The following is a 27888-nucleotide window of genomic DNA, read 5'->3' on the forward strand; positions in this document are numbered from 1 at the left end:
TAATAGCTTAAAGCTGCCAGGCTCAGCTGCAGGGAGAGGATGGCTGGGCATTAAGTTTCATGCTTTATTCACACTTTAGGCTTTTATAAAGGCAGCGTAAATCATGCAGGGCGGCTGTGGGCTCTTCAGACAGCACCATTTGGGCTCTCAAACACACTGGTCTGTGTGCTGGAATCAGAACTATAGAAGGGTTCTGAATCTGAACCTGTCCCCTTTGCCCTGACCCAAGCTGGGGAGAGAGACCTCCAGATGATGGTGCCGAGATGCTGTGCTGCACACCGTCTCTCCTCCATGTTTGTGGAGCACTGCCTACTTCCCCTGTGCACTAACCTATTTTTTCCCAGTATTTTGGGCTCCAGCATTGTCGCTGTGTCAGGTTTGTACAGCACAACGTGGCTTCTTCCCTCCAGTTGATTTTTCTCTTATTAGCCCATTTTTCCTCTTGCCCTCATTCTGTTTTCCCCTGCAGTACGTGAATGCCGTTTGCTGAGAATCTGTGTCAGCCTTCTTCGTAATTAAGAGTCTGGCAGGAGCCAACGCAACAGTCATTTTGGAGATGACGCCTCCAGTTTGGAGCTGACAGGGAGCCGGGCTGCAGCAGCAAGGGCTCGGCGCTGGGGACGCGGGGATGTTCTCTGGCTGAACGGGGCAGGGGAACCCACAAGGAGCCTGGCGCAGGAGCAGTGAGTACCCTGGGTACATCTCAGCTGGGTGTTTAAACTCTGTCCTCTTGAAAAGCAGCTCCAGGCATGTGAAATTTCAGGTTACGCCACAGGTTTAGCCCTTTGGGAGAGAATCTGCGTGTGTGTGTACAGGACAGGTATAAATTGCAGCGGCCCGAAGCCGGCTGTGTCTCTCCAGCTCGGAAATAGTTGTAGTGTTGGAAAGTAAGATGGTGAGCTTGACAATCAAATGGCCTAAAAAGGGGTAAATAGAAAGAAGTTATTCAATGGTGCTCTGTAATTCTGCTTCAGACTCTCTAGTTCTTTTATTAGCAGGAAGGCTCAAAGCAAACAAACGGAGACAGGAGCTGGGGATCTGCTTGCCTCAGGATGTTGTGGATGCTAAAAGCGTAGAGGTTCAAAGAGCATTTTGCAGCAGAAATATCCATCAGGGTCTGTGAAACCATCCCTGGCTGCAAAAGCTTCATCCTGCTGATCCATGTAACATGTGCTGGGGAGGTAGCCCTCGTGTCCATCATGGTCCTGTTCCCCTGGCAAGATGCTAGGATCTTGGTTCAGCTCATGTGCTGCGTGTGTGCTCGATGTGCATGACTGAGGGGGTTCATGGCCTGTCATCAACTGGTTTCCAAACTGTCTGTTGTGTCTGTGATTGCATCTCTCCTTCCACTCCTGAGACAGGAGATGCTGCTGAAGGTGCTGCCAGCCCTTGCTCTGAAGGAGCCTAGGGAGGTGTATGGCATCGAATCATCAATCTGAGCAACCTGGGCTAGTGGGAGGTGTCCCTGCCTATGGCAGGGGGCTGGAACTGGATGATCCTTAAGGTCCCTTCCAACCCAAACCATTCTGTGATTCTATGAAATGTCTTGTGTGACTGAAGAAAACCCAGTGACTTCTTTTTTATCTTTCTAATGACACTGCAAACGAGACTAGGAAAACAAGTCGTGTGGTTCAGGAGCTCCAGCAGAACACAGGAACACCCAACCAGCCACACACCAAAGCTCTTACTCTCTGCTCCTACCCCATCCACAGATGTTTTGAACTAGGGAGAACTGAAAATAAGAGTACATGAGGAGACTTAAAAATCCTTCCTATGCGGTCCCTTCAGAACAGAATTGAGCATTTTCCCTCTCTAGTTCGTCAGATTTGCCTCTTGGGGGCAACCTCACCCTGCTCCAGCTGGGAGCATGGCTCCTGCTACTGCTAAAACGGAGTTCAACATGCTTCGAGAGGATGACTCACTGCATATCTCCCCCTGCCTTTGCATTATCAGATCCCTTTTGGCAATCGAGGTCATTATTTGCTGAAAGGATTTAAGGAAAGCCCTCGAGGTTGAATGTTCAAGGCTTTTCAGAAGTGACGGGATTGGTTCTTGAATGTCCCTTTCCAGCCTCCGGGTCCTTCAAAGCTTTTCCTGCCCTGCTGTCCTTCGTAGAGAGGTGGGTGGCATGGAAGGACATGTGCTTTGCAGCTCTGGTTTAATGGACACAGCAGAAATCTGTTTGAGGGAGATTTACAGTGGTGCCCCTGCTCTTTAGGCTACGTTGGATGGGGCTGTGAGAAACCTGGTCTAGTGGAAGGTGTCCCTGCTCATGGCAGAGAGTTGGAACTGGATGAGCTTTAAGGTCCCTTGCAACCCAAACCATTTTATGATTCTTTTGCCTGGGATCCCTTGGCCCGTCACTAAGCCTGTCAGTCAGTGCTGTGGTTGCTCTGACTTGTACATAAGCGAGAGAGCAAACTTACTGCTCCAGCTCCATTTTAGCCCCGTGTTCCTGAGCAGGTGTCTCATACAAACCCTGTCCATAAATAATCATTTGCCTTTATTTAAAGGGCATTGAGGTATACAGTGGAATAAAGGAGGTATTATTCATGCTTCGTGCTGTGGTTCCTAATGGTACTTTACAGGCTGATATGACCTACAAAGCTTGTTGTTTTGTGCCTGCAGTGCTCTGATGTTCTTCTTACCCCGAGGGTCAGAAATGACAAGAATAAACTATCATGACGGGTGTCTTACAAATTCCCACTCCCTCGCCTTGGAAGTGTCCTTGCCAGGGAGCAGCTCGGTGATGTTGCTGATGCAGGCAGAGGAGGAAGCAATGGGTTTACCCAGTGTGAGATGCGAGGGCAGATCGATTCCTGGTTCACCTTCTCCTTGAAGCACAGGGATGCAGCTGGGGCTGGATACTGGGGTTGGACCAAGCCCAGTGGACACAGGAGCCCCCAGGGAAAACACTGGTGGAGGAGGCTGGAGTGAGTGGGTTTAACCACGGACCCCAGAGAGCAGGAACTACCCAAAAGAGGGATGTGGGATGTTGTTCCTGCTTGATGAAGGACTGAGTCAGCCCTGCTGGGACAGCAGCTCCTGGCTCCAGCCAGCCTGGGTGCTTGGGCAGCAGCGCAGCTCATTAACCTGGCCCTCCAGCACTCACTCTGCTGGCCTTGACACTGTCCTTCTTAATAGCTCCGTCTTCTGGTTTATTTTTAATAAAGGTAAATTACCTGTATGGATATGCAGGAACATGAATCAGAGGAATTCAGCTGACTCTCGAAGGTACCATTTGTACAGAGATGTGCTAAAGCACCAGGTCGTGATGGATGCAGCCTTCTCAGAAAGCACCTAAGGACAGAAACTGCGTGTAAGGCATTGCACTGCAGCTTCCCAAAATCTGATTATGTAGGGGGAAAAAAAATAAAATCCAGTTTTGGAATACATTAACTCGGTTGCACTGTACAGGGAGAAGGCACCAGCAAGAAGCAAATCCATTCCTGAAAGCTGTGGAGAAATTGCACTGACTTGGAGCTTCCAAGCGAGGCTGGCTGCACTTAGAACTGAGTTATGTTTCCCCTGAAATATTTAACACTGGGCATTTGAAATGCTCCGTGTATCTAAAGAGCCCACCAAAAGTCTGCTTCAGAGGGGATTTTTGAGGACCCTTGCATCATGCTTTTGATGGGGTTAACCCAGAAGTTTGGGTTTGGGTTTTTTTAATTAAAGCATGGAAAGGATCAGAGTCTGGCCTCTGTCACAGGGAAGCAAAAATTACCATGTAATGGATGCCAGGCTGCTTTTAGGACATGTGCTGATAGATCTGTTGTTAGGAGGGAGATGTTTCCATGGCAAACCCATGATCCTAAATGGCACTGTAACTCAGCAGAGATGCGGCGCTGGCCCTGGGGACTGTCTTCCCAGTCCGTTCCGAGCATCCTTCCAGGGAAGGTTGGAGCATGATGGCAGAAGGGATCAGCTCGCAGGGATGCTCCTTGCACCATGCTGCTGCAGCAGAACCAGGGTTCTGCCAGCCAGGCTGTTGGCTCAGCGTTTTTCAGTCCTTTCTGACTTTAAAAGAAAATACAACAAAAGGCAAGCTCGGAATAGCTCCTTTTATCTCAGCAGACAAATAATTTGCTTTGAGCGTCATTGTCACTCAGGCTAAATTACTTTTAGCTGTTTTTAATGACTGGGTAACATTTTTCAGCTGTTCATTCTGAGGTACCCTGCTGGGGGACAGTCCATCTGTAAAGACCCAGGACTCTGATATCATGGTTATTCTTCCTGACACTCATTTGGCTTTATTATTTGATATGTGATTCCCTGTGGTAGAGATGTTTTCAGCTAAATTCACAGCTACGAGCTCTTTTCTTTGCATAAGGGGATCTATTTCTAAATGGGGCTGAGAGGCTGCTTATGCGTGGAGCACTGGGAGGTCATGGATGCAGAGGAGAAACTCTGGGAGATTGAAGGTGACAGTCCAAATCCTGTGTGCGCTAAGGTTGACATTACCTTAGGGATTTTAACCTGTCATTTGTTGCCTCTACCTTCATTTCACTTGTAATGCACAGCACGGAGAGCTGTTGCTTGTCAAACGATCCCAGTGGGGACACGGTTTGCGCCATCGTCGGCGCAGGTCTCCCAGATCCCTCTTCCCAAGGCAGGCACAGCTTTTCACATTCATTCCCGAAGGCAGCTTTTAAGCCATTCGCCTTCGCCAGCTCCGGGTTTTGCAGTGCTTCCAGGAGATGTATTTTTAAATCCAAGCTCATAAATTTTGGAAGCTCCTTTCCTTCCCCCACCCCCTCGTCCCTATCAAAGTGTCAGAGCTGAAGAAAAACTGTGAGAGTGATGGATGCGCCTGGCTCTGCTCTGCCAGTGCTGTGCCTGTGTGCGGGGGGTTATTTACTGTGCTGCTCCGGTTGTTTCTTCGTCGGTGGCAGCATTGAGGTTCAGAGCCTGCAAAGCAGGGGCAGGCTGCCCATGTGTCAGCCCAGCTTTGGGCTGGAGCAGGCAGGGCTGGCAGAGGTCACTTGAGCACCAGGGCTCGGATGGTGAAGGTGAAGCCATGGGGATGCGGATCCTGGCTGGAGGCTTGGCTCAGGGGGGTGGATGCTGGGGCCTTTGCACCTCCTGGCTTTAGCTCTGGGGTGTGCAGGTTAGGTCACACAAAAGAGAAGCCCTTAAAAGACGCTGGTGTTGGCCCAGCCCCTGTGCAAGCCCAGGGACGTGTGTTGCTGCTCTCTGCAGTGTGCGGCAGGGAGCTGGCCACAGGAGGAAAGGCTGAGAGAGCCAAGCTTGTTCAGCCTAGGGAAAAGAAGACTCAGGGGAGACCTCATCACTATGTTCCAGTATTGAAAGAGTGGTTATAAAGAAGATGGAGACTCCCTTTTCAAAAGATGTTACATGGAAAAGGGTAATGGGCACAAGTTATTCCCAGCGACATTCCAGCTGGACACAAGAGGGAAAATTCTCACAATGAGAGCAATCAGCCTTTGGAATAATCTCCCCAGGGAAGTGGTGGATTCCCCAACACTGGGCATTGTTAAGATTTGTCTGGACAGGGTGTTGGGACATCTAGTCTAGGTCATGCTTTGCTTTCTTGGGCCACATGATCATTAAGGTCCCTTCCAACCTGGTCTCCTATGATTCTATGAGTCTGCCACTTCACTGCTTTTAACCACCTTAGTCCTGCTTCTGCCCCAGAGCCAGGATGAGACCTTGTGTCAAGCCTGGAAACACCCCTCTTGCCTCTCCCACAGGATTCCCAATGCCTGCTGGTGTTTGCCCCCTGCTGCAGGAGCATCCCGAAGCAGCTCTGCCTGGTTGAAAGGCAGGTCAGGAGCTTGCCCTCCTGCAGTCTACAAACCCTTCCCCGCAGGTGCGGTGCTGACAGATCCTGAGCCAGGGCGATGCTTTCCGCTGGCTCGGATCGGTTTGCAGACGAGCAGCCCGAACCCCGGCGGCTCCCCGTTCGAGCTCCTGTCCTCCGTGAACTCCCGCACATCTCGCAGCCAGGCTTGTGGGAACACATCGGAGGCTGCTCTGACTCAGCGGCTTCTCCCCTGAGAAAATCCACCCTGGCACCACGCTCAGCTCTGCGGCTGGGGCTGGCAGCCTTCATCAACAAATGGCCTTGGGCAAAACACCCCGATTTCCACTGCCAAACACTTACAGGGGAGCAACCAGCATCTGATCTTGTGGGATGCTGGAGCAGCAACTCCGCTGCTGTACTGAGCTGGGGGTAAAATCCTGTCCCTACCCAAAACCAACCCCCGGGGTAGTGTGGCAGCAGCATGGGTTGGCTGTTCTGCTGCCTTCTGGCCTGCCCCTGCCTTTTTCCAGCTCTTTACAACTTTCTCAGACAAATTCTTCTGCAATTGTAATTTTCCCTTCTGGCTCCCAGCCCAAAGAAACAGTGGTTTGGAAAGCTTGCTCAGTGACTCCAAGGGAAGAGGCTCCGAGCCTTTCATGCTCTGTGCCCACTGGAAGATGTTTTTTCCCGGGGCTAATCTGCAGAGCATCGTGGTTGATTTGATGAGTCCATGACGCTCTCAAGAAACAAAGCCAAGCCTGGCTAGCATGCACTTAGCTGCTGGGAAGCCCTGGGTGCCATTGCCAGGCTCCAGGCATCACCAGTGGGTACTTTTCTGCTCCTCTGCTTCATGCAGCACTTCTGGCCCAGGGCTGGGGCTGGTTGTGGGATGGGCAGAGAGGACCACATAGATGCTGGAGCAGTGAAGCCAACCCCATGGTGTGGGGTGGTGTGCTTCCCATTGGGCTTTTCTTCCATGGAGGCAGGCGAAGCAACAATGCCAGTCTCACAGCGTAACTGAGGGATGGAGGTGCCCAGGGAAAGGCTGGTTTGCTCGTTGCTGCTTTTTCATGTCAAAAGGGAAAGGTACCCATTTTTCTGCTAGTGGTTCTGATATTATAACATGCCCCTTGGCACGGTGAGGGCTGGCACAGCTTCAGCATGTGTTACACAACTCCTCTGTGGGTTTCATAAATCCCCAGCTGCTGGAGTGCTGTGATTTTGTAACTCCAAGGTGGCCAGTTTGCAGAGCAGCTTGAAACAGTCACTGCCTGCTGCCCCTCGGACAGCAGAGGCTGGCAAACAAAATCCCACATGCTGAGGTTTTATCTCACTGCTCTTGCTGTGGGCAATGGAAAGGCAGGTTGCAGGCACTGCTGGGGAGGACCAGAGCTGCCCCAGGAAGCAGTTTCCTACCAAAGGCTGCAGATTGTGGTTGGCTCCATGGGTGTTATAGGCACCAACACACTGTCAGCACTACAACCCTAAAACTAGGTGCTTTGTGACATGCTGCTGCCATGGTGTGCGCTCCTCCCAGCTTATATCCAGTTTAATGCTGGCTGATATTTGATCCTGCTAAGTTGTATTTATGTTGCTGTGATCCGTAATGAAACCCTCTTCCTGGCCAAACCTTGTTCTCACAGTGGGAGCAGGGACACACAATGGCCAGGAGGGTGAGGGTCTTCTGCCAGTCACCCAGGATACACCTGTGCATGGGGCATTCCCTATGCTCCATGCAGAATGAATGAGAGATGGGGTTGGAAGAGACGAAGCCTGGGGGCTGGCATGTTTCAGGGCTGCAGGGTGGGGGTCCCTTGGGGCGCAGGGTGGCAGTGAGTGCAGAGCTGCAACCAAACCAGACAACTCTTCATCCCAGCAGACCTGTGTCATGCATTAAGCAACTTGATGCACATCTTGTGCTGCAATAGGGTCTCACATGTCCCTCCAGAAGGCAGCAGGCTGGTGGTGGCTGGAGACGTGTCTCTGTCAGGAAGCATCCAGCGCACTGCTGCCCCAGGCACTGAGCTGCAATACGAGTGCACGCAGGTCTCGGGCTCACGGGCCCAGGGCGAGCACAGCACGTGTGCTGGGAGAGCTGATCCGCGCTAATCCCATCAATATTTCACGGTGCTGCAGCCCTGTTATAATTCCTCACATCATCTGGTGTGCCAGCTGGGACGGTGGTGCAGTGCCAAGTGAAACACGCCGGCTTTGCCATGGCTTCTTGGGTGTCGGAGGGGTGAAAGGGGCTGGCTGTGGGCATTTCTACCCATTGCCATGGGTAGGGGTATCTGGCAGAGAGGGGTGAACCCAAACATGCCGCTGAGAGTGGGCATCCGCCTGGCTTTGCCGTGTGCCGAGTGGTGGCGCGGTGCTGCGAGGGGCAGCTGCCAGCACAGGCAAAGGGCAGCTGGCCCTGCTGTGATGTGGGACAAGCTCTGCCCAGTCCTCTCTCCCTGTGACACCATGTTTAAGTGACAACAAGGAGAAATTAAACAGTAACCAGCCCCTGGGCTGGGCACTTGAGCATCTCCCTTCCCTAAAGGCCGTTTGGATTAATGGGGAAAGAGCATTAGGGAGTGTGGTTTCCCGAGGCTGCCCCTGGGCTGGGCTGGGGGCTGCAGGGCTGCTCCAGTGGGAAGCTCCCCTTCCAACACCTTGCAGGCTCTGGGCTGAGGTTGGAGCACAAGCCAGATCTCCCCATTCCACAGCACCACTCTGTGGGGCAGATGGATGCAGGAGCAGGACAGGTCTGGTTCGGCTGATGCCTGCTGCTGCCTGCATCCCACTCTGGCTGTTGGGGAAGCAGCGCAAATAAGAGCAAGGCCGTGGCCTTCAACCTCGTGGGGCCCTAAATTCCTCCAGTTTAATCTCGGGGGGCAGCAGAGCAGGCGGAGGCTCTGAGCACAGCTCTGCTTCCAGCTGCCCATGACTCGTGTTCATTAATTAAAGCCTCGCAAGCTCGGGCCTGTAACTGCACCGTGCCAGGCTCCGCTCGCTCGTTGCTCATGCACTAATTACCCCACCGCGAGGCCAGGAGCTAATGCAGCTCCACTGTGTGCTGCTTGGGCCGGCAGCCACGTGGGAGGACGCCTGCCTGTGCTGCCCATGCGGGCAGGGAGCATTGCTGCAGGACTGGATGTACACAGTGCCCTGGAGAGGGAGGGAGGGAGCCTTGGGCCTTCCCCAGTGCTTATGGACCAGTTCTACCCATAACCAACCCCTCCAGCGAGGCAGGGGATGGGGTTTGGAGTGGATGAGGGGGAGCATCCACCTCACAGCACCTGAACCCCTCGTCCCTGGGTAAGATAGGCTGGCCAAAAGCATCCTTGCCTCGCAGGAAGTGCCTGCTGCTCTGCCTACCCTCCTGCTGCCGGGTGAGCCTGGCTCTCGGTGTGCGGACATCCCACTTCTGCAGGGTGGGTGGAGAGGTGCGGCGAGGCGAGGCGTGGAGGAGGCGCTGTGGCTCTGCCCAAGGACAGGAGGAAATGGTAATCAGGCGCTGGAGCATACAGGAGGAGAGGGCAGGAGGACGGGGAGCACTGGAGGAGGTGGGTAGTGTCCCTGCTGGGGTCCCCTGGGAGTGGGAATAGGGAGTGGGTCCCAGCACCTCATGCAAGGCGATGGTGGCTGCTTGGTGCATGTGAGGGTGACAGGAGCCATCCCGTCCACAGGAGCACCCAGATGGGTCCCTCCTTGGCTGAGACCCATCAGTGCATGAGGGCTGGGGTGATTCAAGTCTCTGCTGCTCTCCCTCCCATCCATGGTACTTTTAAGAGGCAGCATCCTGGCAGAGGCCTTAAGGTTGGCATATTAGCCATGCTCCCCATGAGAGCACCCTGCCCCTGCCACCCTTACTGACCCTGAAAGGTCCAGGCGGTGATGAGCGTTCAGAAGGGGCTGACCTTCATCCCCAGCTGATGTGCAGCAACAACCTGCTCAGCTAAGCCCTGCCATGGGTTTGGCTCCAGGTCTGCAGGGTGTGGGGTCAGGGTGGCCCTTGTCCCCTTCTTGAAGGCCTCACCCCTCATGGGGCTTGGTGTGGAGCAGAGGGGATGAGACATGGAGGGTGCTGGTGCTGGGCATCACATGGATTTGTAACCACAGGCTGGCAGCACCCGGCTTCGGGAGCTGTAAGCCGGTGTGTGCAGGTACAGCATCTCCCCACCTCCCGCTCCAGCTGATTTCCAGGTGCCCTAGATCCAACCTGCTGATTACACACAGCACTCGGGGTTTGCTCTGGGAGGCCTGCGCTGTGACGGGTGAGCAGGGAGGGTTGGCCGGGAGCTGGAAGCTTGCGAAAGGAAAGCAAACACAGGCCTGAACCTGGCAGCTGCTGCCCGTGGGGAGGAGCCGCAGAAGCCACCCAGGACAAAAAGGCTCCACACACAGGGCCCTAGAGAAACCACTACCTGCCATGTCTCCAAACAAGCTTCCATCAGGTGTGAGGGCAGGCTCAGTGCTAACAGAGGGAGAAGATGGGGTACGGGCCCAGCTCAGGTGTGCGGTGAGGGATGTAAGTAGCCAGGGTGGGTATGGGGAGTGAGGAGGCTCAGTGGGCGCTGTGGCACCGGCCGTGGTGTGGTGGCACCGTGTGTGGTGTGTTGGCAGAGCTGGATGACGCCTATTGAGCTCGGTGATGCTTTTTTTATTGTTACAAGCCCAAGTTAGCTGCATTTCACCTTGCCAAAGGGCTTGAACACAGACCACTCTACCAGAGGCCCTTTTGGCGCTGAAGCAGAGCGTCCCTGGCCTTCACTCTGCAGCACCTCTGCGGCTCTGCATAGGAGAATGCTGCCTCCTGCCCCCCCCCCCCCCCCCCACGTGCTGCAGGGGCAGCCCCAGCTCCTGCCCTCTGCGGGCCCCACTGCGGGCGGCCAACGGGGCTCCAGGCCGGGGCTGGGCACCGCGGCCTCGGCCTGCGCCTCCACGCACGGCGGCGGCCGCCAGGGGGCGGTGCGATGCGGGGCGGCGCGGTGCGGGCGGCGCGGCTCGGAACGGCTCGGTGCGGCAGGGCCACGCACGGTAGGGCTGCGAGCGCCGGGGCTGCGCCGAACCGAGCCGAGCCGCCCGCACCTGCTGCGCCGCCGAGCAGAGCCGCGCCGCACCGCACCAGGCAAGTGCCGGGGACACGCGAGTGGGGACAGCCGCCGGCCGGGTCCGCGGTGCGGGTCCGGGAGGGCTGGGGCTGGGTGTGCGTCTGCTCGCAGGATCCGGAAAACTGGATCTGGTTGCGGGATCCGAGTGCTGGATGCAGGGGCTGGATGCTGAATTCGGAGGCAGGGTCGGGGGTGCTGGGTTGGGGGTGCTGGGTCTCGGTCCAGGTCCCCAGGCAGGATTGGGGCTGCTGGGTCTGGATGCCGAGTCCCCAGGCAGTGTCTGGGGTGCTGGATTTGGTGTTGAGTCCCTTTGATAGGGCCTGAGGTGCTTAGTGTGGGTCCAGGTCTGAGTCTGCAGGAGGGGTTTGGGGTGCTGGGTCCCCAGGCAGGATCTGGGGTGGTGAGTGCACGGGCAGGGTCCACCGGAGGAGGAGTAGGGGTCTGAACTGCTGGGGTGGAAATACAGGGAATGGTGTCTTGGGGAAACAGGGGGACAGAGTCTTGGGGACAGGATGGAGACCAGGGGAGGTCTGATCCAGACATGGATTTGAGGTGACATGTGGAGGGGAGGTGGTGATATACAGGATCTGGAGGCAGTGCAGGTCGCTTTCTTTGGGCTATGTGGTGAGGTGAGGCTGGGGTAGCTGGGCAGGAGTGACATGGGGACATGCAGAGGGTGCAAGGGAAGATGACGGTGGGAACTGCAGCCAGACAGGGCAGCAGCTCCGGGGGGGGGGGGCTACATCCAGCCCCTTCCTTCCCCTGGGGATGGGGGAGCTCTGAGGGCTGTGGGGATGAAGGCTGCTGGTGGTATTTGGGGAGGCTGAGTGTTACCTGGGTTTCAGCTGGTGTTTCATCTGGCTGGGACGAGACACTAAACCAATGCAGGTGGTGCAGTGAAATCCCTGCCTCCCCCCATCCCCTCGGGACGCAGGGGCACGCGGGATGTGGCTTGTCTGAGCCCTGGCTCCTTAGGGTTCATCTCCTTGGGATGCGTTGCTGTGGGAGCTCTGGATGCCCCTGGGCAGAGGGGACCGGCTTGTACTGGGGGCTTGTCTGTGTTTGGGGTTGAGCTGCACGTCCCTCCTGATCCAAGGGTAGAAGAGACCTGCCATGCAGTCGGGCAGCACTGAGATTCGGGGGTCTCTTTGCCCTCCCCATCAGTGCCCAGGTGAGCCAGTGCCTTGTGCCTGGCCTTTAAAACTGAGAGCATGATGTGTGGGGGGGAACCATGAAAGGGCTCTTCAGGTGCCAAGAAAAGCAGTCTCCAAAGACAAAGAGACTGCCCAAAATGGATGAGGAGTGCAGATTCCCCCAGAGGCAGGGAAATTATTAATAACAGCGATGGCATTTTTGTGCTCGCTGGCCTACCACGATGGGCTCCGGCTGCTTTGCCTCCCTCTGTGGTGGGCACAGGCTGGGACCCCCCATCAGAACCCCAAACCCGTGTGGGATAGCTGTGGTGATGCTGTGTGCGTGTCCTGCAGGACACGTCTCTGCTTCATCTGGGTTTGGCCAGGCTCACTCTGCCTGGAGGGACAAGGCCAGGGAGCTGCCCCCCCACCCCAGCACGCTGAGATCCCTATCTTGGCTTTGTTTTTGTGTTGCAACCGGAGGGGAAAGAAAACCAAAACCCCAACAACCCTTTCGGTTCCTGCAGATGAGGGCTTTGTGTCATAGGCTTGTTTCTCCCCCCTGCCTTTTCCAACATCCATTTGAACCTTTCACCACTTTCCCCACCAGGAATGCAGTGGGTTTGCCGGAGCCGGGAGGTTTATTCAGCAAATCTGGCAGGTTGTGTGCTGGGATAAAGCATCCAGGTGTGCTCGGCAGGGCTGGCGAGGGGGGTCTGCAGGCACTTTGTGCATTGGGCAGCAGTGTCTGCGATGGAGATGTGGTGCCAGCCTCGCCTGGCGTGTGCGGGGAATTTCCCTCCCTGCGCTTGCCTTCTGGCTCCGCTTGGCATCTTGATGGGACTTGTTGGGAAGCGGCTCATGGGTGATTTGGTGGGGGGAAACCGGTCCCAGGGATCCACTGGCTCTCAGGGATTGAGGGAATGATGCCCCCACAGTTTCTGATGTTCCCCTGTGAAAGGCAGTGCTTGGCTGCTAGGCTGATGACTGTTCCTGATCAAAGGTGAGAGCTCCCTGCCGCGCTGGCGCTTCAGGAGGAAATGCTGTCGTGTCCCTCCTTGCCCAGCTCCCGGTGATTTACAAGCACGAGGGCTTTGCTGTACCAAGGTCATCACCAAACCCACCCCTCCTTCCTCCCGGGGCACAAGTTCCACCATTCGGAGACGAAGGAAGACGAAGATTCCAGGCACTGTGTTACTGACCAGGGGCCAGGAGGCAGCTTGGCCATTCAGGGTGGCCAAGGGCTCTGGGTTCTGCTTTTCTTGTTGCTTAAAAGCTCCCCCGAGCAACAACCCCACCTCCCGTTACCTGATGGAGGGCTCTCGTTTGCCTGTTGCAAAGCCCAGCCCATGCAAATAAGGCGGGGAGCTGATTTTGGGGCAGCAAAGCTGGTGGTATGCAAACGACTGTGGGAAAGGCCAGGTGCTGCTCCTGGCGCTGTGCAGGTTTGAACGCGAAGCTGAACATGAAATCGGGTTTGACCCCAAATTTGAAGCTTTGTCAGAGGGAATGCAAAGGAAACAGGAGGTTGTTAAAGCTGGAAGCTATAAAAGCTGCTCCCATCATCTGGGTTTGCTGGACTTTGTGAAAGAAAACAGTTTATCTTTGGAATAAATAAAAGGGAGAGGGCCAGGATTGCGGCAGGAAGCCCCACGTTCGCACCAGGCAAGCTGGGCTGTGCTGCAGCTCTTGCCCCTGCTTCCAAGAGGACGCCAGGTCTTGCATGGTTTCTGAGCCTCAGTTTCCCCTCAGGGAAGTCCCGCGCCATGGCAATGGTGGGAACTCCAGGCATTGCCAGGAAACGTCTTTGAAACTCAAACCTGGCTTTGGAAAAAGAACTGGAAGACAAACCGGCTCTGAACAAACACCCGAGTTAATGCCTTGTCTTGCATTGTATGAGCCCAGTGAAATGAAACACGGTGCAACCACGAGGACGAGTAAATGGATTCAAATGCGTCAAAAAGTCCCCAAATCTGCTGGCTCTGAAGTAGCCCTTTACACGTAGGGCTGGGATTTTTTTTTCTCATTTTCCTTCTAATTGTTCCTGGGAATTTAATTCTACAATTATTTTCCTGCTTCTCCTGAGAAGACAATGTGCTTCAGCCACAAAGCCTTTGAAGGCTGAATTGCAGAGCCCATCCAGCACTGAGCTACTTGGATATGAACACCCCCTTTGCTGGGAAAATCCATTGTGATGTGGAGGGCAGTCTGTCCAGCTCTCTATCTGTCCATCCAGCCACCAAGGGGCTGCAGGCAAGCGGCAAAGCTTGGCATGCTGCAGATGGAAAGGATGGAAAAGGTTGGGGTTTGGGGGTGGTGTCGCTAGCACCGAGCATGCTGCTTCTGTGCGATGGAGGAGATGGGAGCCCCGGGGTCTGCACTCCGCATCCTGGGGCTTGGTGACTGCACTCTGCCTCCCCAGCGGCCTGGGGCTGGTGATAGGTGAAGTCAGAGTCAGGTCAACGTCTCAGCATCATCCAGTTCCACTTCCCAGTTCCTGCATGGCTCCTGGCTGGGCTCTCTGGTGCTCCCAGGCTGCAGGGTCAGCCTGGGGCTGCTCCGGTGGGGTTTCGGCAGGAGTAGACGTGCTGCATGGGAGGGAAAAGCCGCAGGGACCGTATCCTCACTGAGAGCTTGCAAGAGCCAAATGGCCTCTGGCACACAGGGAATTGCTTCTGCGAGGGGAGATTTGCTGTGTTGCCTGTGGGTGCCAGGTCTGGGCTGTCTGGGACATCCCTTAGAGCTCTTGATCCCGTCATGGGATGCCTTCAGCCTCCCCTCCTTGCACCCTTCGCTCCAGGGGCCAGTTCTGAGCAAGGCTTTGGGGCGATGGAGCCAGGCGAGGAACTGTTTCATTCATCAGCTGGTGTTGGTGGGTTTTCCATACAGACAGGGAGCAGAGGAGTGCTCTGTCCTACCATCCTGGGCACCGTGCTCTCACCGTCTGCTTGTGGCATGCCGGGAGCTGCTGGAGCAGAGCCATCCTTATGCCTGGCAGGCGGCTGCAGGCAGGTGATGGTTGCCCATGGCACAGGCCAGAGCAGCTTTCCTTATTTTCCCAGTTGGGTTTTTTGGGTGGGTTTGGATGGGAATGGCAGGAGAGCTCTCCCTAGGACTTGGCAGTGAGCTCCGTTACTGCCTGACAGCCCCTTTGAACCTCCTGCTCCACATCAGACCTGCCCAGATGGAGGAGAGGAACGAGTTCTTGTAAGATCAGTGAAAACAGGAAGCTGGGGAGAGGCTAAAGCATCCCGATCCCTGCAGCTATGCAAGGGGACACCCTGGCTGGTCCCTGCCCCTTGCTGGGCAGGTGGCATTCCCCAGGGATGCTGCAGGGGGATGGAAATAAAGGCATGGCACTGGAGGCAGTGGCGTGAATCTGTCAGAAATTGGGCTGTTGTTAGTTTCATTGCTGACAGATGTTTGTATTTTTGGGATGTTTAGATGTCTGGCTCCTGCCGGCAGTAGTGCCCCTTAAGTCAGCCCACGTCCCCAACTGGCTCCTGTTGCTCTCCCATCCATCACTTTGCTCCATCATGCATGTCCTCCCTGCCATGACCCTTGTGGGACCAGGGCTGGGTGCTCTCTTGTGCTGGAGGTGCAAGGGCTCTGCTGATGGTGGATGAGGCTGTGTCATGCCAGAGAGAATAAGAGACCATTCCCATGGCCCGCCTGGCTCCACAGTGGCTGTGCTGCGAGCAGGGGCTTTGTGGCGGGAACAGGGCAGGATGCTCTTTGGGAGGAGGCAGTGTTGCTGCTCCCCCTCTCCTCCTTTGTGCTTGAATCCCAAATTTGGGTAAAAGACAGATATATCTGCTTCCTGAATCGCTGAAGCCCTTGTGCGTGTCTGCTGAAGCGCCCCAGGGTCAAGCATGGTTTTGTTTAAAGAGAGCAACTAAAATAAACTCGATGAGGGGCTCCCAGGAGGTCACTGTGCTCCTTCCCTCCCCGGCCCCCAAACCCAGCGCGGGTCCCCTCTGCCCTGAGGGCTTCCAGCAAGTTTGGGGATTTTTTTTTTTGCTGTTGTTGACAAAAGTCCTGGCTGGTTGGGAAATATCCGTGCGGCAGCGCCAGCCCAGTCCCACGGGTCAGATCCTGCCCTGCAAACCTCTGCTGAGAAGGGCAGCTTGTCCTGGGCTGGCCTCTGGGGATGCTGCTGGGGGGCAAAGGGGAGGCACCCATTGCCTTGCAGGGCAACCTGGGCTTGTGGCCATGAGCAAGCCCGTGGGATAGATGGATTCATGGATGGGTGGATGGATACCATGAGCTCCAGGGGGACCTGATGTTTTATCATTTGCTGATTGGGCTCTGCGGCAAAAGCAAAGTGCTGGAAGTTCATCAAGGACTGAATTAAAGTTGCCTGGCAACCTCCATCCCGGCTCTTCTTCCCACATCTCGCAGGATTTCCCACTCAAGGTCTGTTGGCTCCTGGGAAGGGGAGCCTGAAGCACACTGTGCTCGCAGCCATGCAGGGGCCAGGCTTGCCTCTCACTGGATATCTCATTTCCTGTAATTCCTTGGCTCATTCCCACGCCTGGGAGCTCTCCCCACCTCATCCCCCAGGGCAAGCACCTTTCCCCCTCTTCCTGCACCAGGAACGGGTCTGGCTGTTTCAGCTGAACCCGAGGGCAACTCACACAGGTCCTTGGAGATGTAAAATGGTGCCGGGCCAGTGGGAACACGGTGGGGGAGCTGAAGGGACTGGGGGGGTGGGGGTCACCTGCCAGGTTTGGTCCTGAATTGGCTGCACAGGGTTTGGGGTGCTTAGGCTGGGCTGTTGTGATAAAGCAAGGTGTAAACCGTGCCTCCCAGTGCAGTCCTGCCAGGAGTTCTATTGAGGCTGTTTTGCAGCCCCGTAACCCAGAGGAGATCCACTGGAAATCCTGCCCCCACTGGGAAGCCAGCAGTTCTTGCTGGTAGGGGTGCGTGATGCCGAGGGAGGGCAACCCATGAGGAGGGGAGAAGGGTCCAGGAGCCTGCTTGGGCTTTACTAGAGCCTGGTGGAGCAACCACAAGCTGTCCCTGGAGTAGCGGGATGGGGAAATGTCCCATCCCACTCTGCAGATCTCTGTTCTGCCATGCAGGGTGGATGCTGGGGGTGAGCCAGAGAAGGGCAGCTCCCACCCAGCATTTCCATTTTTTCTCCTTTAAATTAAACAACCAGCATCATTTTTGGCTGTGCTGCCAAGGAAACAGCCATGGGAGGCCCATAAGATCCTGGCTGAGGTCCCTCCGTGTTTGCCAGCCCCACTGACAGCGCAGCTTCCCTGCACTGCAGCATGCAGTGGCTCTGGCTGCCAGGGCTCCCTGCCTCGTGGCTTTGAGGACCATGGGGCAGCAGGAAGGGGCCACCATGGGCAGCAGAAGCTCCTGGCACAGCAGCTGCTGAGGGGTGCGGCGGCTTTGGCCGGATCCAGGTTGTCGGGACCTGCCGCCGGGAAGTTCACTCATCAAAAGCCTTTTGCGCCTCCAGAGACGCTGGTCGCAGGGATTTTAAGGAGGTGCCGCCTGGGCCGGCTCGGTTGGGTGTGCTGTGCTGTGCTGTGCTGTGCCGTGAGCCTGGCTGCTGGTGGGAGGCTGGGGCCGGCACAGTCATGCTCACACAGCTTCCGCCGTGACCCAGTAAACCCAGTCAGACCTGACCGGGGCTCGCTCGCTCCCCTGCACGCTCACGCACGCCTGCCTGCCTCTGCTGCCGCACTGCTTTCCTCGTGCTCCGCGGAGGCCAGCAAACCCATTCTGCCGGCGGGAGACAGCGCCGGGAGCCGCGGCCACATCCTGCAGGATCACCAATCGCCGGCGGTAGGAGAGGGGCTTTGGCCTCCATGGATGTTGCACGTTGAGATCAGAGTGGTTGGTTCCTCGTGGTGACCGTCAGCCCTGCAGCCGGGTCCTGCCTCCACCACCCTTCTCCTTCAGCGTTGCTGGATTGCAGGTCTTATGTCGGTCCCCCCTACGCTGGGAAGTAGGTGAGGTGCTGAGGGGCTCAGGAACTTGCTCCTGGGGGTGGGATGGGCTTTCCTGGGTGTTTTTTCTCTTAAACCTCAGGTTCCATTGGAGCTGCTGCTGCTTTTCAGCCTCTTTTCTCCACCCGTTTGTGTTCCTCCCACAGGGAAAAACTCTCTGTGGCGTTTCTCCTGCCTTTTTCCTGTTTCCCATGGGAGTGCTGGGCTTGAGCAACCCACCTGACCCCAACCCTACCAGTGGGTCCCACGGACCGAGACCTCCTCTACCTCCCTCCCCAGCCCTTGCTTTGAACTTGCACCCATCCAAGGGGGAATGATGGGTTTGGGGGTGTTTGGTATGGCAGCAGCCTGGCGTGACAATCTGAGCGGGGTCAAGGATGATTTCATTTCCTCCTTGCTCTTTCTCCCCCCATCCTAGGTATAAAAAATGCAAGCAGAGAACCTCACAGCAGCCCTTCCCTTCAAGTAAAAGATTAACTGGCTCTTAGATTAACTGACTAAACGTCCTGTAGGACAAAGTTACATCTGATCTCAAGCAAAGGAGCCTTTGGAAATTCCAGAGTGTAGCTTCTCCCCTTTTAAAACCAGAGGATCCCAGCCCTGGCAGCAGGGGAGGCTGTTTCCTGCTGCCCCTGCCTGCCTGGGAACCCTGTACAGCCCCACACCTTAATTCACTATTTTTATTCCCCCCACTCCATGGTGGCTTGGTGCTGACTCTGGTTAAACGTTAGCCAGGGCTGGCTGGCATCGTGGTGCTTGCCCTGTGAAAAGCACCATCCCTGCCTCCCTGCCCAGCCACACTCCCAGCTCCAATCTCTGTCGCGTCTGGAGCCAAGCAGCAGGCAAAGTTCAGTGCTTGTTCAAGGGAGATAAGGTGAGGATGCATGGCAGCGTGCAGGCAGCTCGCAGGGCTGTTACTCATTTATTAGAGATCGTTGTTTGCCTGGTTGTAAGGAGGTTTCTCCTCCCCTCTGCTTTCCCAGCAAGAGTGTATGGCAGCTTTTGTGGCTTGTGCATGATTCTGGCTCGTGTCCCCACACAGAGGCCTGGGGAAGGTCCCTGCAGCAGAGTGGCCCTGGTCCCACTGGCAGTATGGAGAGGTGTCAGCATGGGGCTGGCTGGAGTGCTTTTGGGTGCTTTGGTGCTCCACATGTGACCCCACCACTTGCTTTGCCCTAATAGCTTGGTGGGTTTGGCTCATGGTGCCATCAAAGCAACTACTTTTTCTGTGACCTCCATCCCCATTCACTCACCTTGCATCATCTTGCCAGGCCCATCATTCACTAGCAAACCCTTGGTCTGGACAGGGCTTGTCCTGGGATCAGAAGTTACTTGGTGGGATGATGCTCTGGATCATCGTCCTCTGTTTGCCAGGGAGCTCAGCTCTGTGGGCAGCACCCTGCCTGCAGCCAGGGTTGGGTGCTCTATGGATGCTCTATGTTGGGCTGGTGTCTGGGGTGCAGTGAGGCAGGAGGGAGCAGCAGGGGGATCATCTCACCTCTGCCCCATTCCTGGGATGCTCCAGGGCAGCAGCCAATACAGATGTGAGGTCTGTGGCTGAATTCCCCCAAAGGAAACAGCGGTTTAACACAGGATCCAGGACTGCAGCTGGATCACACATCCAGCTCCTCACTTCTCCTTTTGAGCCCTAAAGCCCTTTTCGCTTCTGTTTCACTTTGGTTTTATCTCCCCTCTGCCTGAGACCCGGTGAGGTATTTGCTTCAGGGAAACTGCAGCAAGCGTGTTTGGGCAGCTTCTCTACAGGGCCAGGTATTTGCTTTATATAGATAAAAAACCCCCAACAACTAAGCAAACGTATAGGTGCTGGTTGCTTATGGAAAGCTCTCCTGCTCTAGATAACCAGGCAGCTTCTTCGTCCTTAGTGCCTGTAAAATGAACCAGTGGCTTTGCTCAGTGCAGCCAGGAGAGGCAGAGGATTATTTGGGAGGGACTGAATTCATGAAAGTGAGAGCTGAGGTAGATGCTGAGCTTCAAGGCAGCTTGGGATGAAAGAGGAACTGAAAACTCATGGATAAACACTGGGGAGAAAAAACCGTTCTCACCTGGAAAGACTTGATGAAGATGCCAAGTGGTTCCTGTATGGGTTTTCCTTCACCTTGCATCACTGCATGCCTGTAGCATACTTCCCCCTGCTTCTGTCCTCAGGAATCTCGTTTCAGGAGGGGCAAAACTGTGGGGACAAGTATCTTTCATGTGAGGAGCCACGAACTCTGGCCATCCTATCCCTGCTTATCCTCCCACTTGCCATCAGCTGTGCTTCCAGGGGAGGAGCAGAGCCTTTGGGCTCCCCAGGAGCCCTCCTGCCGCAGCTGGGAGCAGTGCTTGGGGTATCCCAGTGTGCCAAGAGACCTTCAGAGGGGCTCAGCCCTGAGCCCTGCACTCTGCTTTTGGGGGTAACTGTGCCTGCATTTTGGGTGTGAAAATGCAGTGGGGGATCAGCTGTCTGTGCCGAAGTATATCCTTCAGTCGGGGGGAGGATGGCTGGGAGGGAAGGAGGGAAGAGCCTGGAGCAAACTTGAAGGAAAATGAACCTCCAAGCAACCCAGTCAAGCACTCAGCAAGTGGACACTGAGCCAGGGGCTCTGCTCGGACTTGGCTCCCTGCCCTGTGCTAGCTGCAGGTTCGATGCCTTGCACTGTGCCTCAGTTTCCCCGTTGGCAAACAAGGGTTTGCTTTTCCCTGAAGCTGTCCCTGGGCTGAGGCCATGCCCAGTCAATCATCCATGCGTGAGTGCAGCCAGCTCCTTCCCGAGCCCATTGCTGGTGAGGTGCTGGGGGCAGCAGGAGCATCTGACCCGGTGCTCTGTGTTTCAGGAGGCTTTGGTGACCATCCCCATCCCAGGGAGCTGGGGAGCGTGTCCCAAGGATTGGCTCTGCCAGCCCGGCAGCCTCGAGATGGGCAGCTGCCCTCAGCGGGGCAGCGGGAAGATGAGCAGAGGCATAGCCCATCTCCTGACGGCTCTCTTCATGGCGGTGACGGCAGTGATAGGCTACCCGTCACGGCGCTCTGCCACTGACCTGGATGCCACCCCCAGGACAACAGTCACCTTTGAGGGTAAGGGGGTGTGGGTCTTGGTGGTGGTGGTGCAGATCTTGCCGTCACTGAATTTGTTGCATTGTGACTGCATTCAGACTTCCCTGGCCCCTGGAGTGGGAAGTTTGGCATGGTGGGTGGCTACAGGGGGTCCCCTGGGCTCCAGTGATCAGAGCCCGCATGGCTTGCTGTTGCTGGATGCCTGGAGTTGATGTACCCTGAGGGACGGATCAGTGGAGATGCAAAGGGCTCTCCCCAATAGCCAGTTCAGGAGGACAAAGATGTGCAGGGAGCCAGCCTTGGCCAGACCCTGGCTTTGCCCAGCTGCCCTTGAAGAGTGTCCTGAGCTGGGCATCACACCCAAATAGTCAGCAGGGAGCTTCCTTCCATGGTTTTCTCTAATTGCCACTAGGCTGTTGGCCTCCAACCTCAGCCAGCCCCATAGTGTCATTGTGCCCTGGGCATCCACGTGACTTCACTGACCTCTTTAGTGAAGCCCAGCTCAGCAGTTGACAGTGGTTCATTTGCAACTAGGGTGCCCTTTCGTTCTTCCAGACAGTGCCTCCTTTTACAGGTCATTCCCCTCCAGCTGCCTCCAGGGTCCCAAGCCCCATGGGACTTTCCCCTCCTGTGGCAGGAGGGTCTGAGCCTCCTGGCTTGGGGTTCCTCTGGCCAGGGCACTTCTCAGCAGCCGAGATTGAACGGTTTCTCTAGCTCAGTGGGCAGGGAGCACCCAGCCTGGCTGCAGAAGCCCTCCCCTTGCACAGCAGTTTCGGTTCAGGTTTTGTGCATCCTTTTGAACTGGCTGGGTTCGGTTCAGAGCTGGGTCACTGCTGGTGTGGTTTCGCTTCCTCCGACTGCTCTCCAGACAGTGTGGCAGGCCCATGCTGGACCACTGGCAGGCAGTACCACCAGCCCAATAACCTCAGGTGGTGCTTTTCCACCCGCTCCCAGCTCCGTTCTCTGTCTTTTCCTGTGGCTCTCGCCATGCCTGCCCCAGGGTCCTCCCTCAGCCCCCTGTTCCCTTTGCAGAGCTGTTGGGCGTCCGGCGCTTCAGAGCGCGCACCCTCAACTACAGCACCCTGCTGCTGGAGGATGACCGTGGCATCCTCTACGTGGGGGCCAGGGGAGCCATCTTCGCCCTCAACTCCAGCGACGTGGCTGACGGCTCCCACCGCACGGTGAGCCTGGCCCCTACTTGCCATTAGCTGCTCGTCCTCCCCTGTCCCACTCTGCCCGCTCCCTGCACGAATTCTGGCCACCCTGCTCATCCTCCCTCTCCCCACCTCAGGTCTTGCCTGGAGGTGCTGTCCCCAGGTCCCCTGTGGACATCTGGACCTTCTCCCTAGCTAGGCAGTGTGGGGACAGTGGTGGGAGGTGCCCCCAGGCTCAGAGCTGCCTGCTTCAGGGACACCCTCTCAGGACAAAGGGCAGGGGAGAAGCATTACACCTTTGCTCCCACTGGGAAGGATACCCCAAAATTCCTCCAGGCGCCTGTTGGTTAGGGTCTGGAATCACTCTCACCCTGGGGTGGGGATGTGGGGAGGGATGCCATCTCGTGCGGAGGATTTTAGCATCTCTGAAGGCTCTGGCAGAGGCTGGAGCCTGCAGTGATGGCGGAACCATGTGGTGATGGGGGAAGTTCCTCTTTCCATTGCAGATCCAGTGGGAAGCCTCCCCAGAGAAGCAGATGGACTGCCTGCAGAAGGGCAAAAACAACAAGGTAGAGCCGGTGGGTGGGTGCTGGGGGGGCTGCTGCCGCCTCCCCAGACTCTAACGCCTGCCCTCCCCCTCTGCAGACCGAGTGCTTCAACCACGTGCGGTTTCTGCAGAGGCTGAACAGCACCCATCTCTATGCCTGCGGGACCTACGCCTTCCACCCGCTCTGCGCTGCCATCGTGAGTCCTGCTCAGCCCCACGGCTGTCCCCTGTCCCCTGCCACCATGTCACCCCGGTGTGGTGCAGCCCCTGCACTCACACCATCTTCCCCTACAGCCTAATTCCCTTTCTGCCCCTGTCCTACCAGCTCAGGGGGGAGGCGAGTGACCCCCAGGCTGGGGTGGGTAGATTTGGGGATGCAGCACCGTGCATCCACAGCACTGGGGCTGGACTCAGACCCCATGGCAAGATGGCTGGGGGTGGATCGGTGACGGGGGTGGGGCATGTGGGCTCAGTGAGACCAGTGGGGTGGGATGTGCCAGCACTGGAGCTGGTCCCCAGCTCCTGCTGTTGCAGGGTCCCTTCCCAGATCAGGGGCTGCAGTCTGGCTGGTGGCCAGTGGCAAGCATGCCTGGAAGGGTGGTAATGGCAGGAGGGGTGACGGTGGCAGGGCTGACTCAGCAGCCCATCCCTAGGGATTTCCCAGGCCAGGACAGGGGTCCTTGTGTGGCCATGACTCAGGGCAGATGCCAGGGGCAGCCACGTTCCCGGCAGTGGGACTTTCACCCCTGTGTGGAGGCTCTTCGATGACTCAGCCGCCCTTTGCCCACCTCCCTCCCGGACCAAAGGGACTTCCTGGGACCATGTCCGCAGCACGGCCAGGGAATCCCGGGGGAGCCGTGCCCATTCCCACAACCGTGTCGCCGGTCCGGTTTGGCTGTCGCACGCCCTGGGAGTCAGGCGGAGCAGCGGCTGAGCTGGAAGGGCCCGGTCATTATTTGACGTGCTTTGAACTACAAACCCCACAGAAAATAACTCCTGCTGTGACAGGGACATCCCCCGGGGGGAGCCAGCCGGGCTGGACAGCGTCTGCTGGCCAGGCACAGCCTGGGAACGTGGGTTGCGCTGGCCAGATCCTGCCTGGTGCCCACACGATGCCAAAGTGGGGTGCTGAGGCTCCTTCTGAGCCCTCTGCCCTTCTCTTGGCTGTGGGCTGTGGCTGTCCATGTGGTTTCCGACCAGCTAGAGGGTGCAGGGAGCGTTTGTCTTGCCTGCACAAGGACGTGGGCATGGCTTTGTCCCCACTAGCAGCAGAGAGCTTGGGGCTACCAGGCAAGGCAGGTCTGTCGCCTCCTGTGTAACCCAGTCCCCTGTCCCCGTCAAGGATGCCAACAGATTTACGTTGCCATCATACTTTGAGGAGGGCAAGGAGAAGTGCCCGTACGACCCTGCTCGTGGCTACACTGGCCTCATCGTGGGTAAGCAGCACCCTTGCCAGGGCTGGTGGGGACATGTGGTATGCCACTGACCCTGGCCCCATCCCCAGTGCCCCCATGGGGTTCCCCCAGCTGGGTGGGCTCTGTATGCAGGGGCCTTAGCAAGCCAGGCCTTGGTCCTCTTCCTCCTTTTCCACTTGGGGCATGGGGATGCTGGTGGCTTTTGGGGCTATCCCTGAGGAGCAGCACCATGCTGATGGTGCCTGCCCTGCCCAGATGGTGGATTGTACACGGCCACACGCTACGAATTTCGGAGCCTCCCTGACATCCGGAGGAACCTGCACCAGCGGCCGCTGAAGACAGAGGAATCCCCACTGCACTGGCTGAACGGTGAGACTGCTATGGTCCCCTGGGGCCAGTGTCGTGGGCTGTGGGATGCTGTGCATTGCCTTGGGGAGCGTGGACCTGGACTGGGGTACCACTGGGGTCCTGTATGGTTTGCCATGAAGAAACTGAGGCAGGGAGCAATCCTCCATCCTGTGGTGGGTCCCCAGCCTCCAGCTTTCACTCTGTGCTCCTCAGATGCTGAGTTCGTGGCCTCTGTGCTGGTCCGGGAGAGCAAGGACAGCCCTGTGGGTGACGATGACAAAATCTACTACTTCTTCACGGAGTGGGCTGGCGAGGAGACCACATCCTTCTTCGACAAGAGCCAGGTGGCCCGAGTAGCCCGGGTGGCCCGTGTCTGCAAGGTAGGCATGTCTGCAGCCACGGGGAGCCAAGCACTGGGACAGAGGCTTGCGGGAAAGCGAGGCATGGGCAGAGGGACATGCACCCCCACCAGCCTGTGCAGAAATGCTCCCTGCACCCTCCCAGAGCGACGTGGGGGGGAAGAAGATCCTGCAGCGCAAGTGGACATCCTTCATGAAGGCACGCCTGGTCTGCTACATCCCCTACTACGAGGTGCTGCGCAGCGTCTGCAGCCTGGATGGAGGCAGCTGGGCCAGCACCGTTTTCTATGCTGCCTTCACGCTTTCGGCGCAGTGGTGAGCAGGGCAGCAGCCAAAATGGCTGGAGTTAAAAGTCATGGGGGGAGACCAGAGATGCTCAAGGGGACACGCAGGCAGGTGCTGAGCACCTGGGGGTGCAGTGGTGGGGAGCACCCCTATGTCTGCCTGGGCTCAGGTGGGGTTTTATCCCCCAGGAGGACCATGGAGGCTTCGGCCGTGTGCCGCTACAGCATCTCAGCAGTACAGCGTGCCTTCGAGGGCCCCTACATGGAGTACCAGGACTCGGCTCACAAGTGGTCCCGCTATGACGGTGCAGTGCCTGAGCCCCGACCTGGCTCTGTGAGTGCTTGTGGGTGTGGAGATGGGGGCACACAGGGCAGCTGCATCCCCTCCTGACCCGCGTCTCCCCTGCACAGTGCATCACGGACCGCTCCCGCAGGAAGGGCTACAACTCCTCGCAGGACCTGCCCAACAGCGTCCTGGACTTTGTGAAGCTGCACCCGCTCATGTTTGAGGAGGTGAAACCGGCTGGCGGGGAGCCGCTGCTGGTAAAGAAGAGCGTGGTGTACAGCCAGCTGGCCGTGGACAGGGTGCAGGCCCTTGATGGCCGCTCCTACGATGTGCTCTTCATGGGGACGGGTGAGCACGGGTTGAGTTTGTTGGGTCTCTGCAGGCAGGGAGCACACCCCACACTCCTTCCTGACCTCCTGCTCTGCTCTCCAGGGGATGGCTGGATCCACAAGGCTGTGGTGGTGGGCTCCGGCATCCACATCGTGGAGGAGGTGCAGGTGTTTAGGGACCCGCAGCCTGTGGAGAGCCTGGTGATCTCCCATGCCCAGGTGAGGGGTGGAAGAAGTGGGGGGACACCACATATGGGGCATGTTTGTGCTGCAGCCTTTGGGCTGTTTGTGGAATGGGGGAAACATGACTCCTGGGTCACCCCAGCTCGGGACACATGCCAGAGCCTAAGGAAAGGGAGCAGTATGGCCTCCTGCTGCAGCCATTCAGCACCGACTGGAGCTGGGGTCCCTCCCCCATGCACCACACCAAGGGAGAGCTGGATCTCTGGGCAGCATGGGGCACCCCATAGCCCAGTTGCACCATGCCAGGTCAGTGCTGAGCCAGTCCTTTTCCCCCAGAGAAGCCTGTACGTGGGGGGAGCCACTGGGATCCTGCAGGTGCCCCTGGCCTCCTGCAGTAGGTACACCTCCTGCTATGACTGCATCCTCGCCCGGGACCCCTACTGCGCCTGGGATGGCAGGTCCTGCTGCGCCACTGCCACCACAGACAGGTAGGGACAGGCTGCCCATCCCCAGTGAGGTCCCCATGAGCCTTCCACCTGCCCACATCACCCCATGGCACAGTCACCCCAATGCCACCTCAAGGGTCTGGCATCCCCCAGGTGGCTGTGACCCCATAAGGGTGGGCTCAGTCAGGGCTGTATGGCTGAAACCCTGGTGTCTTGCAGGGCAGGGCTGGTGCAGGACATTCAGAGTGGCAACGAGGGATGCCGGAGCAGCTCTGGGCGGGGTGAGTCTGTGCAGCCCCTTGCGACCACAGGGGATGCTGGTGTCTGGCATCCCTTAGGGTGACTGGGAATGGTGCAAGGCAGTGCTTGTCCCCACAGGCTCTCTGCCATGGAAGAACCGGACGGTGCTGCAGGGGGACGACGTGCTGTTGCCCTGCGACCAGCGCTCCAACTTGGCACGAGCCGTCTGGCTGCTGAACGGCAGCGAGGCGCTGGACGCGGGGCAGGACCGGCTGCGCATCGGGGTGGACGGGCTGCTGGTGACAGACACGCTGCCGCAGCACAGCGGCGAGTACCGCTGCTATGGCGAGGAGCGTGGTCTCCGGACGCTGCTGGCTGCCTACAGCCTCACCGTGCTGACTGAGCTGCCCCGCATCCCCACGGCCGCCTCACGGCCCCATGCTATCAGCCAGGCTGCCAGCGACATGAAGGTGGCTTATGTCTCTGCCATCATCGCCTTGGTGGTGCTGTGCGCCGTGCTCAGCACCGTCCTCCTCTATGTGTCCTGCCTGGAGAAGCGCAAAGGCAAGTATGTGCTGGGGGATCCGCGGCCAGCCAGTGTGGAGCTGCAGACCGTCTCAGCCAACTGCCTGCGCAAGGGCCACCGGGAAGAGGAGGAGGAGGAAGAGCTCGCCTACCCCGATGGCCGCCTGCGGATCATCCCTGGTGAGGCACCCACGGCTGCCACATCCCCAGTGAAGGAGCTGCCGGCTGCTGTGCCCCCGCTGCCGCCACCGCTGCCGGCCGAGCTCACCAATGGCGTGGGGTCTCTGCCCAATGTGCTCCGCAAGATGAATGGCAACAGCTACATGCTGCTGCAGCAGCAGGAGGAGCCGCTGGTCTCGCCGCTCTACAGCGCATCCTTCACCGAGGAGCTCAGCAAGATCCTGGAGAAGCGGAAACACACGCAGCTGGTGGAGAAGCTGGACGAGAGCTCCGTGTAGGGGCTGGGGGGGGTCCTGCCAGCGGGACCCTCCACCCCTCCAGCCCCTTCTCCCACCCCCTGCCAGCAGTGTTACAAGACTCAGGCAAAACTACCTCCTGGATGGCACAGCCGGGCCAGGCCTGGGCTCGGCCATTCCTGTGGCTTTTCTCTGACTTTTGAGACTCGCTATACAGAAAAAAAGAATCTATTTAAATTTGGAGCTCTATTTATGTATAAAAACCCACTGACGGTGGCCACAAGCTGGAGGCAGGAGCTGGCACCTGGCTGAAGGTGGACCCTGGGGGGAGGGAGAG

General features: G+C 57.4%; 1 protein-coding gene across 6 annotated transcripts; it reads left to right on the forward strand.

Annotated features, from left to right (window-relative positions):
* Window positions 1-328: 328 nt before the first annotated feature.
* On the forward strand, window positions 329-27805 carry SEMA4G (semaphorin 4G). Of its 6 annotated transcripts, none has more exons than XM_061458893.1 (15): window positions 329-683; window positions 20800-21040; window positions 22052-22200; window positions 22680-22742; window positions 22819-22917; window positions 24063-24156; window positions 24391-24504; window positions 24697-24863; window positions 24988-25157; window positions 25316-25460; window positions 25538-25760; window positions 25845-25960; window positions 26261-26412; window positions 26590-26651; window positions 26734-27805. In XM_061458893.1, exons 2-15 carry the CDS (start codon window positions 20881-20883, stop codon window positions 27591-27593), a joined length of 2574 nt encoding a protein of 857 aa, XP_061314877.1. In that variant the 5' UTR covers window positions 329-683; window positions 20800-20880; the 3' UTR covers window positions 27594-27805. The 6 variants fall into 6 exon arrangements, with proteins under 6 accessions (XP_061314877.1, XP_061314876.1, XP_061314878.1 ...); XM_061458892.1 differs by lacking the exon at window positions 329-683 and adding an exon at window positions 9240-9318; XM_061458894.1 differs by lacking the exon at window positions 329-683 and adding an exon at window positions 10233-10267.
* Window positions 27806-27888: the final 83 nt, after the last annotated feature.

The sequence above is a fragment of the Pezoporus flaviventris genome, unplaced genomic scaffold (genome assembly GCF_033815535.1).
Source record: "Pezoporus flaviventris isolate CSIRO_AGI_PZ_B2104156 unplaced genomic scaffold, CSIRO_AGI_Pfla_v1 ptg000029l, whole genome shotgun sequence".
Lineage (NCBI taxonomy): Eukaryota > Metazoa > Chordata > Aves > Psittaciformes > Psittacidae > Pezoporus > Pezoporus flaviventris.

Bases quoted from the DNA above. Each gene is read 5' to 3' on its own strand.
- SEMA4G (XM_061458890.1), top strand. From the start codon at position 20,512: ATGAACCTCCAAGCAACCCAGTCAAGCACTCAGCAAGTGGACACTGAG. The intron at 24,505-24,696 runs GTGAGACTGCTA...TGTGCTCCTCAG, and splicing joins CCCACTGCACTGGCTGAACG to ATGCTGAGTTCGTGGCCTCT. The intron at 24,864-24,987 runs GTAGGCATGTCT...GCACCCTCCCAG, and splicing joins GGGTGGCCCGTGTCTGCAAG to AGCGACGTGGGGGGGAAGAA.